General features: G+C 39.4%; 1 protein-coding gene across 5 annotated transcripts in view; it reads left to right on the top strand.

The window, feature by feature from the left end:
• mdn1 (midasin AAA ATPase 1) overlaps nt 1–14793 on the top strand; it is a 189269-nt gene that overhangs the window by 139088 nt on the left and 35388 nt on the right. For all 5 annotated transcript variants that reach the window (XM_072553757.1, XM_072553755.1, XM_072553754.1 and 2 more), the window contains exons 71-79: nt 762–871; nt 1998–2071; nt 4536–4716; nt 5973–6132; nt 10585–10731; nt 11449–11575; nt 12554–12659; nt 13883–13998; nt 14222–14719. In XM_072553757.1, the coding sequence (XP_072409858.1) occupies nt 762–871; nt 1998–2071; nt 4536–4716; nt 5973–6132; nt 10585–10731; nt 11449–11575; nt 12554–12659; nt 13883–13998; nt 14222–14719 (1519 nt within the window). The remainder of the gene's footprint in view (nt 1–761; nt 872–1997; nt 2072–4535; nt 4717–5972; nt 6133–10584; nt 10732–11448; nt 11576–12553; nt 12660–13882; nt 13999–14221; nt 14720–14793) is intronic.

The raw sequence follows: 14793 nt of genomic DNA, 5'->3' as shown, positions 1-14793 counted from the left end.
AAGTTCAAGTGTGAAGACTTTTTGTTTTGTACTGATTGTGAAGAGAAAGGGAGTGAGAGTTTGGGGTGGGGCTGGCACTGGCACTGAAATGCACACCAGACCAAAATTTCAAGAGCAGAAGAAAGACACTTAAGATGTGGAACTGGAGTATATTGCAGACAATCAAAAATAGAAATTGTTGGTAAAGCTGAGCTGGTCTGGCAGCATCTGTAGAGAGGAACCATCAGCGTTAACATTTCAGGTCAAGTGACTGAGTTCTGAGGAAGGATCACTCAACCTAAAACATTAACTCTGATTTCTCTCCACGGATACTGCCTAACCTGCTGAGCTTTTCCTGCAATTTCTACTTTTGCTTTTGATTTACAGCAGAAGGATCCTCAGATCCTTTCAAAGTCCATATGTTTTGGGATAGGTAGCCACTGGATGTCTGGGTGAAATGGTGTAGAGGTTTTCTATAAAATGAAATGATTTTAATATGAGCAGGACTTTGCCATGAGTTTTAATATAAACTTAGTTGAAATGTCATTCAGTGCTTCCATGAAAGTGAGAATGAAGTTTGGAAATACTGGTAAATTTCCCACGGTTGAATTGGCAGTTAAAGCATTTTGGTGTGTCGACTTATTGAATATCATATGTTTTATGAGCTATTGTGAAGCAGTGTCCAACATTATATTTGCAAATGTTTGTTTCTTTAAAAGTGGCTTTAGTCACATCTAAATGTGGATAAAGTAAAGAATGCTAACCAGAAAATTATTTTACAGATGACCTGTGCAGCTTACTCTGGAATTTGTACAACTATTACAATCAATTTTCAGAGAGTGTTCGAGTTAAAATAACTGAGCTCCGTCATCCAATAGAGAAAGAATTGAAGGTAACAATGAAAAAATATGGTAGTGCTCCATATGTAAGTGCTTATTTAAAGCCGATGGCCTTTTGGCTCAAATTGGTGTGTGCAATTGGACAGTAACATGTTTCTAATCTCAGATTGCATTGCTTTACAGTTTTATCCTCATGCCTGAAGTATGTATTTATGCCAGAGTTTTGAGAAATTACTTCCAATTTTTTTTCCAGTTGTTTGATTTTTGTTCAGCAACAGAGAAAGAAAATGCTGGTAATGGCCAATAACCTGGTCGCAGGCACTATCATCATTCAACCAGAATCCCATTTCTGTTTCTGTTATCCCATCAATCCTAGCTGGAAGGTGCATGATACCAACATGGTTCAGAATGGGAACTGATGGAGTTAAACTTGAACCTGTATCTGCCTCTCCCTAATGAGAAAATGTTGTTGTGTTCAACTTTTCTCTTTGCCTTTGGTGGGGTGCATAGGTGTTCATAGAATCCCTATAGTGTGGAAACAGGCCCTTTGGCCCAGCAAGTCTGCACCGACCCTCCAAAGTGTAACCCACCCAGACCCATTTCCCACCCTATTAACCTGTATTTACTCCTGACTAATGTACCTAACGTACACATCCCTGAACACTATGGGCAATTTAGCATGGCCGATTCATCTAACCTCTTTGGATTGTAGGAGGAAATCAGAGCACCTGGAGGAACCCCACGCAGACACTGAGCCTCAGGCTGGAATCGAACCCGGGTCCCTGGCATTGAGGCAGCAGTGTTATCCACTGAGCAACTGTGTTACTAATGTTCAGTTTCTAAAATGGTGCTGATTTTATTTATGAAGTTGACAAATTATGTCAGTGAATGAAGGTTGATTCTTTGCATTGTATCGTGTTGGATGTCTTAGAGTGAGTACGTTATTTTTAAGTATCTAGTATATTTAACTTGTGTTGCAGTGATGGTGATCTGTAATTGGGCATTTATATGCTTTTGGATGCCTCAAAATACTAAAGTGCTTCTTCTCGCTTCTGAGATGGCTTGCTATCTGTCTAACTTGTACAATCATTTTACCCCTCTTTTGTGTTCTAAGTATTGAATTGGTCGTTAAATTTAGCCTCTGAGTTACTGTAGTAATTCAGTTCTGTCTACCTACAGGACTTTGTTAAGATTAGTCGATGGAATGATGTCAGTTTCTGGTCAGTGAAGCAGTCAGTAGAGAAAACGCACAGGTAATGTGAATAATCTTTTGTTTTATTTGTTCATGGGTCATGGGTGCTCTAAGCTGAGCCAGCATATTTTGCCCGCCCTTAATTGCATAGAGGACATTTAAGCCAACCACATTGGCCTGATTCAGGAGTCACATGTCACAGACCAGGTAACGATGGCAGATTTCTTTCCCTGAAGTGCATTGGTAATCCAGGTGGGGAAATCATCTTCTGGAAAGAAAAAACTTGGGCTCCTAAGGAGTGTGTCATGATTCAAGAGAAAATCTGATCCATTCAGAGGACCCATTTGTGCATGCCACCACAAAACAAAAGTCCAGCAAAAACTGAATTTTCAAATAGTTCTGAAGACCAGGCTCGTGACAAAAAAAAAAGGTGATGAACTGAAGATATAGTGAAAACCAGGTTGGCTGCTGATGTACAAGGAGTCCCTAATTTATGACTGTCAGACTTAGGAACACTCATGCTTACAAGTGCAGTCCCATACAGGAGTGTAATTTTAAAAGTCTGACGTGTGAATGTTTCCTGTACTTGTGAACGGCTACTTTACTTTGTCCTGCATTGTGTTCTGCCTTGCATACAAATTGACTCATGAATGGATTCTAGAATAAAACCTGTTCACAACCTGGGTTCTGCCTGTATGCATCATATTTCTAACAAGCAATGAACCTCCTTATGTGATGGCACTGAAATCTGACTGGATTCAGTACATTCAACATATTTCTGTTGAAGTTGTTTCTGCCTGCTAATACAAATAGTCCATTATTACCATATACTTGCAGAACATCCATGAAAGTCAAACGCTCAATTTTTTTATTGTCACTTCCTCAGACCACTAGGTGGGAAAGTTTTATTTATAAAGGTGAAATATTACTGAGCTGCATGATTTAGAGATCAGTTCCTCCTGTAAAAAAGCACGTGACTATAGGGCCTCGTGTGACACTCTGGCAGTGTTCTGATTGCTGGGCCAGGGCATCCACTTTTTCAGGTCCCGGTGTATATAACCTGTCAGAACTGGTGATTTTCCATTTTAAAAAAGAAGTAAATGACCTATAATCATCAGAGTTGACAACTCCACAACCTAGGAGTGTGGCCATTGGAGGAAAATAAGAATTTGCATTGTTCCACAACATAATGCTATTAAATATGTCTTTTCTTCAGAAAACACCTGAGGGATGACCAAATGAAGATGAGTAAAGACAGGATAGGCATAGAAAAAATGTTTGTGTGTGGGAGAATGCCAAACCAGGGCCAAATATAACACAAAAACAGACATTTGCTGGTAACACTCGCAGGTGTGGTAACATCTGTGGGAAGGAAGAAAGCAGCAGATCTATTAAGTTTCGCCAGCAATTTCTGTTTCAGATCTCCAGCATCCATGGTTCTTTGTTTCATTTTAGATCATTAAACGTAAGGTTATGAAGTTTAGGAGAAACTTTTATGTGAACAGTGATTACCGTTTAATGCATGGTACTAAAAGGAATAGCTGGAGTAGATAACTTAGCCTTGCTTTGAACATAGCTATGCTAACAGAAAAGATATAGAGGAATTGTTATGCTGAAGTTTGACAATGCAAAGCATAAACACTGATGTGGACCAGTTGAGCTCATTGTCTGGTTTCTGCGTTGTACATTCTATATGATCTTGACTAATGATTTTTGGCATTCTGCTGTGGTATCCGGTAGCTACCACCATAACTGCTAAAGAAATAAAGAAATGGTACAGGTGGCAAAATATTTATTAGCACAGTTCTCCGTCAAGAGTTTCCACTCTCCAGCAACATTTAAAGATCCTGTTTGTATCGGGAGGGAGTCTTCGGAGAAGAAAGTTGATGATGGTGTGTGCAACACTAGCTAGATACCTGGGCACCTTCTCAGGTGGAAACTTGTGCAGGTCCTTCAGGTTGTATATAAAAATAAATGGCCAACTACTTCAAACAAATAGTTGAACATGAATGACAGAGAGAGGGCCATGTTCAAAATTTCACTGGTGAACGGTTGTTGTAGTATCAAACTTTGTTTGAAATTGCATTTATACAAATGAAGGGATATTATTCAAACTGGGCAAACTTAAGCCACTTTATGTAGCTTTATTCTACACGCTTTGATGTTTTTGCCTCATTACGTTAGATCGAATTGAAAATTGTTATGTTTTAAATTTTGATGTACAATCAGTTTTGAGGAAGATTTCCTGATTTTTCTCTATTTAGAAATGGGTAGAGAAAATGCCTCTTTGATTTCAGTTCTAAAGAGTCTGGCATAAATTTTTATGATTCCTCTCGGTTTGGGACTCCCATCAAAGAAGATCATCACATCCTTTAGTTTTATTTACGTACACTTTAGATAACCCTCAACTGCCTAAACCTGAGGGAATTCAAGCTGAAGTTATACATCTATTCCCATAATGCATACATTTAAGGCCTGATATTGTAGTTCATCACCAACGAGTTTGTAACTTTGTGTATTCACAGAGCGCTGTTCAAGTTTATGAAGAAATTTGAAGCTGTACTCAACAATCCATGCTGTCCTGCATTAACAGAAATGAAAAGTTCTGGAAGCTTGGGTAATGTTGACCAACAGAAACAAACCAAGCTGGAAAAGCTGAATTGTGTGCTCAGAAAGTTTTCTCGTGAGAAGTGTCATGTAACACAGGTACACATGTGGAAGTTGTTGCAGTAGCTTTTATTGTACCATATATTGATCAACAATTCAGTGCCAAGAAGCTATGACATAAATATTATTGAAAGTTGGCTTTTTATTGAAATGACATGCAGTTCAAGAAATTGCAAGATTTTCAATCTTTGATTTGCAACAAATGTAAACTTTTTTCCACTTGAACTCATTACCTTTCTTAAATTTAAATGTAGAGTTTGTAGCCTATGTTGCTTACCAAAGTTACAAGTCTACGTTACCTCCATGGTGCTTTTCATTTGCTCCTTTCAATTATTCCATGGATCACCATAGAGACATTCCCTATGTAAGCTCTTGTCACTAGTTTTTAAGAAAGAGCATTGATTCAGCACTGGTGTGAAAGAATATTCTACTGCTAATGTATTGACTTCTCCCATTTCAAAGCTGTGTGCAGCTCCCTAAAATGCCATCAACATTTGGTGAGCATTCCATGTTGTGTTTTATGAAGAAATACTGATTTATCCCCATCAGACTCTTCCCTTAAATGCATTCCAGAGGTCTCAGATCTTGCTACTGTATAGCCAGTTGCCGCCCACTTTGTTGCTAGTCCATTTTTAATTTTTCCCCCCCATTGTGTTGAAGTGTACAAGTTTTTTGTTGGGATTTGAGGATATGAACACAAGTCTTGCTGCCTATATCATTTGTCTGAGATGTTATTACAGACCTTCAGATGTAATAAATGCCTGTGGCATATCTGTAGCTCCCCACCCCCATTCCATATGAGGATAATTTCCTCCAGTCCAGTAGTTTCCATTGGTGTTGTCTGCTTTTGCTACCTGAAAGTTGGTGGCAATGCTATGGCCTACATATTCTTTCACTCTGCTTTCTTCTTTAAATGAAAATATTAAGTTATTTGTAAGTTTGTCGGTTTGCAATAGCACAAGAATTTAAATGACTGAAACTTTAATGCACAGGATGAGATGCTGTCACAATAAGACCACCTTGCTATTAAAGCAGTGAGTATGTCGGATTTATATTTGGTCGTTGTTCGGAATTCTGAAGCTGGATTTTGAAACACTGTTTAATGGTCCTCCTTATTACTAATGCAGCTGCAGTTAAACGTGTCTGTGAGAGCTAGAAACTGCAGCGTATGTAACACTCTTTTCTCTTCTGGGGGCAAAAGTAAGCAACAGTCCAGTTCTTTATTCAGTCAATGTGTTACTTAAATTTGTACATAAGTTTTCACAATTTTTAATCATCATCACATGCCGTTGCAGGTATTTTCTCCTGACATTGGAAAAGATGACGCTTCAGGCGAAGGGAGTTCTCTTCAGAGCCGTCTCCCAGCACTTGGTAAACGGATGAGGAAAATGTGTCTGAAGCTTATGATGACAAATTCTCTTCCCAGTTTTGTAGAAAACCTGGATCAATTTACAGGTATCCAAAGGATATGAAGATAAGATTCCCAGCATTTAGTGAACATGAATTCACTATAGTCTGAATATAGTTCTAATGCAAACACCCAATAATAAAAAGAAACAAATGTTTAGTTGTTGAAACTTCTTTTTAAGAAGGAAAAAAGGCATTGAATAAGAAAATGATAAAGCACAAAACTGAGCAGTGATTGTAATGTAGAGGAAATGGCTTCCAGGGGGTTATGTGTCTTTAATTTTATTATGATTTTATATCCACCTCCACTTCAGTGGAATCAAGTGCAGGGAAGAACCACATTTTTCAGAAACATGAGTAAATGTTTGATCTGCGAAAGTTTCTTCATAGAGTTGGTACCAACATGTTCAACAGCACAGTAATGCTTTAGCCTTTTGATAATTTCATGAATATGCCAAACTCCGACATCTTAATCTATGGATCTCTGTCCTGTAGTCTTTTAAGTACCACACACTTCCCAAATAAAGCAGGTTAAGGTAGATCCTAAAAATCTGAAATCAAAATACAAAGCAATTTTGCCAGCATTGAACAGGTCAGGCAGCATCAATTGACAATATTAAAATATCAGGATCACTTCCTTCAGAGGAGGGTAGCAAGAGTCTAGAGGCTTTGCTGCTCCACACACCATCTCAAGAAAGTGTCCAGTCAGACTTGATTTTTGTCATTGCTTTCCCCCCTCCTCACCTTGGCCAAGACAGGTGCAGGACGTAGGGGGGCCTGGCTCTGCCTGAAGCAATTGCAGCCAACCACTGAGACAGGATGTTTAACAGGTGCACCCGAGTTCATTGGGACTTTGTCTTAGTCGTGTCCTTAAATTTTAGGTCCTCTGTCCCTCGCCTCATATTTCCTCCGTACCACTTTATTGCAAATACATGACAACCCAAACCTCCAACCCTCATTCTTTCACCCTTACACCTATATTCTGACTCACCCAATATTCATAGGAGTCATGTTCAGATGAAATTTAATAAAGGCCAAAATATCTATTGCAGCCTTTACTAAATATATTTTTAAAGTCTCATTTGTGAAAGCCTAAACTCTTAAATCCTCTCAAGTATATAATTCTTCTGTTAAAAAGACAGGATTTTTTTTTATTCATAACCCTAAAACAGCTCATCCTTTAAATACCTCCAAGTGTCCCATTAAAATACAAACCTAGTTCCCCACTCCTGTGGAAAGCAGCCAAACATTAGCAATAATATAACCAAAACCCCTGGATAAATGTCACTAAATAGCTTTTGCAAGAGTAGAGATTTTTCAACTTTCTCTAACATAGGCCATCTTTTTCTTTCCATTTGTGAAAGGGGTTTGGATGAAAATAACTTCTCAGCTTGAAAAGTCCACAGACCTTGTTTGCCTTTCACAAGCATCTGTGACTACTTTAGAAATCTGTGGTCCCTAAATGCAGGTACAGGCCCTTGCTATAGCGAAATTGGGGTCATAGAGATGTACAGCACGGAAACAAACCCTTCAGTCCAACCCGTCCATGCCGACCAGATATCCCAACCCAATCTAGTCCCACCTGCCAGCACCTGGCCCATATCCCTCCAAACCCTTCCTATTCATTTACCCATCCAGATGCCTTTAAAATGTTGTAATTATACCAGCTTCCACCACTTCCTCTGGCAGCCCATTCCATACACGTACCACCCTCTGCATGAAAACGTTGCCCCTTAGGTCTCTCTTAATATCTTGCCCCTTTCACCCTAAACCTATGCCCTCTAGTTCTGGACTCGCTCCTCAGGGAAAAGACTTTGCCTATTTACCCTATCCATGCCCCTCATGATTTTATAAACCTCTATAAGGCCGCCCCTCAGTCTCTGATGCTCCAGGGGAAACAGCCCCAGCCTATTCAGCCTCTCCCTATAGCTCAATTCCTCCAACCCTGGCAACATCCTTGTAAATCTTTTCTGGACCCTTTCAAGTTTCACAACATCTTTCCGATCGGAAGGAGACCAGAATTGTATGCAGTATTCCAAAAGTGGCCTAACCAATGTCCTGTACAGCCACAACATGACCCCTCAACTCTTGTAGTCTATACTCTGACCAATAAAGGAAAGCATACCAAACGCCGCCTTCACTATCCTATCTACCTGCGACTCCACTTTCAAGGAGCTATGAACCTGCACTCCAAGGTCTCTTTGTTCAGCAATACTCCCTAGGACCTTACCATTAAGTGTATAAGTTCTGCTAAGATTTGCTTTCCCAAAATGTAGCACCTCTCATTTATCTAAATTAAACTCCATCTGCCACTCCTCAGCCCATTGGCTCACCTGATCAAGATCCTGTTGTAATTGAGGTAACCTCCTTCGCTGTCCACTACACTTCCAATTTTGGTGTCATCTGCAAACTTACTAACTGTACCTCTTATGCTCACATCCAAATCATTTGTATAAATGACGAAAAGTAGAGGACCCAGCACCAATGCTTGTAGCACTCCACTGGTCACAGGCCTCCAGTCTGAAAAACAACCCTCCACCACCACCCTCTGTCTTCTACCTTTGAGCCAGTTCTGTATCCAAATGGCTAGTTCTCCCTGTATTCCATGAGATCTAACCTTGCTCACCAGTCTCCCATGGAGAACCTTGTCAGACACTTTACTGAAGTCCGTATACATCACGTCTACTGCTCTACCCTCATCAGTCCTCTTTGTTACTTCTTCTAAAAGCTCAATCAAGTTTGTGAGACATGATTTCCCATACACAAAGCCATGTTGACTATCCCTAATCAGTCCTGTCTTTCCAAATACATGTCCATCCTGTCCTTTGGGATTCCCTCCAAAAACTTGTCCACCATTGACGTCTGGTTCACTGGTCTATAGTTCCCTGGCTTGTCCTTACTACATTTCTTAAACAGTGGCACCACGTTAGCCAACCTCCAGTCTTCCAGCACCTCACCTGTGACTATCAATGATGCACATATCTCAGCGAGAGGCCCAGCAATCACTTCCCTAGCTTCCCACAGAGTTCTCGGGTACACCTGATCAGGTGCTGGGGATTTAACTACTTTTATGTGTTTCAAGACATCCAGCACTTCCTCCTTTGTAATATGGACATGTTTCCAGATGTCACCATCTATTTTCCTACATTCTATATCTTCCATGTCCTTCTCCACAGTAAATACTGATGCAAAATGCTTGTTTAATATCTCCCCCATCTCCTGCAGCTCCACACAAAGGCCGGCTTGCTGATCTTTGAGGGGCCTTATTCTCTCACTAGTTATCCTGTTGTATTTGTGAAATTCCTCTGGATTCTGCTTAATTCTATTTGCCAAAGCTATCTCATGTCCCCTTTTTGCCCTCCTGAATTCCCTTTTTAAATGTACTTCTACTGCCTTTATACTCTTCTAAGGATTCACTCAATCTATCCTGTCAAGACCTGATGCATGCTTCCTTCTTTTTCTTAACCAAACCTTCAATTTATTTAATCATCCAGCATTCTCTTTACCTACCAGCCTTCCCTTTCACCCTAACAGGAATGTACTGTCTCTGGACTCTCGTTATCTCATTTCTGAAGGCTTCTCATTTTCCAGCCGTCCCTTAACCTGTGAACATCTGCCCGCAATCAGCTTTTGAAAGTTGTTGCCTGATACCGTCAAAATTAGCCTTTCTCCAATTTAGAACTTCAACTTTTGAGATACCCTTGATCCTGGGTCCAGGGAAGCAACACACCATTCTGATTTTTCGCTGCTCACCACAGAAACGTCTGTCTGTGCCTCGGACTAGAGTGTCCCCTAACACAATCAATCTCTTGGAACCCGACATAGCCCTCCTTGCATTAGAGCTAGTCTCAATACCAGAAACTTAGCAGATCTTGTTACATTCCCCTGAGAATCAATCACCCCCTATGTTTTCCAAAACAGCATACTTGTTTGAAATGGGGATAGCCACAGAAGACTCCTGCACTACCCGCCTACCTGGCTTTTTCTGAATTAATCATGAATTTGGCCAAGTCTGGGTTTTTCTGGTGCAAACCACGCATTGCTCCCTTTAACTACCAAACATGACATACATCAGAAATGGGGGCTGGACTTCCCAATCAGGTTCTCATTCACCATTTATAAAGGTCCACACAGTTTCTATCATTATTTGCGAATTCAGCCCACTAATCCTACTTTTCTCTTTTTCTCTCTCTTGTGCAAAATGTTCATTTGAGAAAATAAAACTCTGAAGTTTTGAGGGTTCCTCATTGTACATGTTTGTTGGCAGTATATTGAATAGCTTGTGTATACTTTTTTATATTTTTGGCTGCATTAACGGTATGAATAGGTAAATATAATGGTAATTTCAACTACGAAGTATTTGATACTATGAGCATTTCTTAACAGTGGATATCTGTCAGTGATGAAATTAGGGGAATCTTAAGGTGTCTATTATTTTAACGACTGATAAGCCTTCCTAGTAAAGCCATAAGGTTATGAGCTTTGTCTTGGTTCTGGTAGGTAATGTCATCACTACCGTACGAGATCTCCAAACTCTTACAGTTGACCAAACGGCTGATAAGGACAAGCAGCGATCAGAAGTCAAACATATTCTGATGCAGAAGCAAAGGGCCTTGGCAGATCTCTTTAAACACCTCACTGAAATTGGTAAGCTTTGAGCACTATTATTTAATGTAGAAGTTTTGTACAGATTCTCCAGGATTGTTGGTGGGGTTTAGTTTTATTGTGTTATTTTCCTCTGGACTGGAGCTGAACATTTACAAGCATCTGATGACTTTCCCTTAAACCATGGCATCAGGATTTGGACCACTGAAACTGTGGCCTTAAATCAATAGCACATTGAAATACAAATAGTTAGAATATGTTAACTGTGTAACAAGTTTTGTTTCTAGCCATGTGCCTCCATAGCATCAGCTGGAACCTATGAATTTTAATAAAGGCTGCGTATTAAATGCATGGGGTAGCTAATGGCTGGTTTACAAATGAAACGAAATTTGATGTCAGATAACATCAGTATGACTTCACCCTCTGAATTCAATCCATCTTGTAATTCTAGGTGTGTTGCTTTTTTTTAAATGTAAGGCCTGATTGATTAAAAGCTGTCCCCACTTAGGAAAAGAAACTAGTCAAGAAGCTTGAGCATGGACTGTATCAAGTTTCTTTATTGCCATTGAGACCATGCTTCAGTGACCGGTTGCTCCAGTGTGTTACTGGTTCTGATGAGATGTTCTGAGAGGCTTTGTGAGGAAGAGACACTTGAGAGTTGGCCTGGAGTTCTTCACACTCCAGGAAGCGACAAATAGTAAACTTCGGACACAAAATTCTGAAATACAGTGCATTGTACTTCCTGCCTTCTGCTTTCAGGTCTGTCTTACCGTAAAGGACTAGCTTGGTCTCGAACAAGTGATCCCCAGGATATATTTTGTCTGCATCCACTTGACGTGAAGACAGCTGTAAATCTGATTGGCAGTAGTGATGAGCTGGATAACATGTAAGCTGCCAATAGTTCCTGGTGAAATTTAAAATGAGGATATGATCTTTAATTTTGTTAATTGTACAAAAATTGTTTATGGGAAATGGTAGGAGGAGATGAGCACCAATCTACAGTTCTTTGTGTTGCTGGGATGTGGACATGTCCTTAACTATGTAAGTGGTCTTTAACTAGTTTGTGACAGCTGCTATATGCTGTTGATATAGTCAGGGCATGAGTGAGTGGGTGGAGAAATTTGCATAACTGACCATACGTGATGCATTTCTGTCTTTGTCGCTGTAAAAGAACTTCTTTTCTTGTAGCTCTGGGAGTAGGTCCCTCTTGACTGCAGGAAATGCCAAAGTTCTCAACTGCAGAAAGTTGTGAAATGTTGCTTTTGGATTAAATTGTAGATAATATTGTCAGGAAATCTAGTTTTCTGACTGAGAGTTTTTCTTAATTAGAAAATAAAATGAAATAAACTGCAAGGGTATGTGTGTCTCTCCCCCTCTCCCCCTCTCCCCCTGGCATGTAACAGAGCTCTCTGGCTGGGCAGTGAAACTGCTCCAGCAATTGCATAAGATCCCTTTCAACTTGCCACCATTTCAGGCTCTCGCATGGTCTATGAATAGCCACTTAAGAGCCTCCACTCATCATTCAATGGTCCAGTTTACTTTTTTGTGTCTGGTAATGTTTATCTTATAACAGTGCTTATTTTGCTATTAAGAAAGAAAACTTACAAAATTTAAAAATTAGTATTGTCCTCCATGAGTATCTCATAACAATTTTTTTCCCTTCCTCAATCATTGAATAGGAAGAATTGCAATTCTAAATAGATGTGGCAGGTAATATCTTCACAACTAGTGCTAGAAAGTAATTAAAAACACCAACACTGAGTAAAACAATTCTTCGATAATGCAGAATACTTTTTTGTTCAAAAGGTCTGTGTTCTGTGTAATCCTGTGATATGTTTGGAGTTAACATTTGTTAATGTTGCAGGTTGCTTGCTGAAATTTCTGCTGCATGGGAAGGCTGTCAGAAGTTTTTCTATCAGTCTCTTGCACGTCGTGCTGCCCTCCAGGTAGCCATGCGCACTCCTGCCAAGGTAATGACTCTGAGCATCAATGGGCAGAATTTCAACCTAGCTGTCTTTGACTACAGGAAACTCCATTTTTCTTTAGTTGATCGGGGTTGGTGTCAAGCCACTCAGTAATTATATTGTCATGTTAGCACCTGGATAGGTATATTCATGTCCGTACAGTGTCAAACAGGAAATATTGCCAAAAAATGGCGAAGGCTATTGGCTAAATTTACTAAATTACAAAAGTATGATTGCACTGTACTGTTTGAAAGTTATGGGAATGAATAGGTCCTTAAGAGCAACGATTATTGTGTTCTAATCTCTCCAACTGTACTAGCAACCCAGAAGTTGTGAGGTCAAATCTCAATTTAGCAAGCTGCATAATTGAAATGTTGAGGGTAGAGCAAGAGAAAAACAACAAAAGTTGCCGAGTTATTTTTCTTTAAAACAAAAACTGGTTTGTTTAAGGAGGGATACCTCCCACGTCAAGCTTGACCTCTCCAGTGGTCAAAAACAACCACTTAATAATGTAATCTCATTTTCTAGCGCTTGGCCCATTGCTATTAGCTTACTCCTGATCGTTATTCATAAGTTGGTTACTTTTAAGGCAACAAGAAATGAACAATAAATCCTGCTTTAATATTATCATCCACATCCTTGAATATAGCTTTTTTTTTTCAAAGTTTCTTTCTCAAAATCTCAATCTACGATGCTGGTTTCAGTTCTTGGGATCCATTGTATAATTTGTCATGTCTATAACAATTAAGAAGAATGGAAATGATTTGTAGCAGGATTAGAGATTATTTGTAAGATTTAAATCACTGCACAGCAAACACTGAATCTAACTGTTTTGGAGAGGAGAAGATGTGATCCAATTTTTAAAGTAATGGCTGTCAGGTTTAGGAAATTTGTACATCAAACAGTAAATAATAACAAGTCTAGGCATTTAATTATTGGCCATGAACAGAATTCTTCTTGAAAGCAAACCTTATTGAAACTGAGTTGAAGACTTGAATAAATTGCCACATCAGTACATAGACACTGGTGTTGTGCGATGTATTCATTAGTAATTGGACTAGATCCATATGAATTGAATGAGAAATAATGTGTTCAGAAAAATACAGAAATAATCAGATTCTCCAGAACAACAGAGCAAGCTCAATCTTAGTTAAATCCATTGCCAAGAGACTTCCCTGTTTTGTCACATTTCATCTTCTATTTTTATAATGTTTGCTTGGCTTTTGTAGGAACTTAGCCTGGGTAACATTGAACGTTGTCAAGGGTTTACAGCTCATCTGATGAAACTTTTGGTCAAACAAAGGCAGTGCCTAACTGGACTGACAGAGCAGTGGGTCAGCTTGAGGTATGTTGTGTGACTCTGTACTTCAAATGTTTTAATTACTTAATTTTTGTTCAATAAAAATATAATTTTCCAATTGTTCATTTTTTATGTAACCCCAGATAATAACTTCATTTAGCAAGTTATTAACTTAAGAATTGTATTGTCATAATACTCTCTTTAAAAAAAAAAGTAGGCAAATTATGGACAATTCAAATTGTGATTTAAATCCCTTCTCATTTATTAGACATCTGATTAAAAGTCTACATGAGATTCAGAAAAGGCTGGCAGATTTCAAGGATCATGATGTGGCACTTCCACCACAGACTGATGTCAAACTTTGGATGGACCAACTGCGCACCCTGTCTATGAAGTTTATGGTAGCCTTGGAGCAACTTTTGTGGTTCTTGCAATGTTGTCCAAGAGAGAAGCCTCTTGAAACACTTGATGAATTGCAGGACAAACCCACTAGTACTACGCAGGTGGTTAGCAACAAAGCAGACTCAGGAAATGCAGAAATGGCAGCAGCATCATCATTACCTGAGGATTTTGTCCAGCCCCATTTGAGGTTCCCCACACCCTTGGTTGAAGATTGCTTGCCCAGTGCTTGTAAAATGCGGCAAGGAGATCCTGCATGGCAACAGGTGACTCAACAAGTGGCCAACATGTTGAAGGAAGTTAAGGCAGTAAAGGCACAAATGGATGAAATGAGTCAGCAAACCAGCAAGACCTCACTGTATTCATGGTAAATCTTTCTGTAATTTAAAAACAATGATGTTGGTTACACTGCAACTGTAGGTACTATATATAAAATCAACT

Source organism: Chiloscyllium punctatum, chromosome 3, assembly GCF_047496795.1.
Source record: "Chiloscyllium punctatum isolate Juve2018m chromosome 3, sChiPun1.3, whole genome shotgun sequence".
In the NCBI taxonomy this organism is placed as follows: domain Eukaryota; kingdom Metazoa; phylum Chordata; class Chondrichthyes; order Orectolobiformes; family Hemiscylliidae; genus Chiloscyllium; species Chiloscyllium punctatum.
Note: the sequence above shows the minus strand (reverse complement) of the source record. Positions and strands in the feature narration are given on the sequence as shown.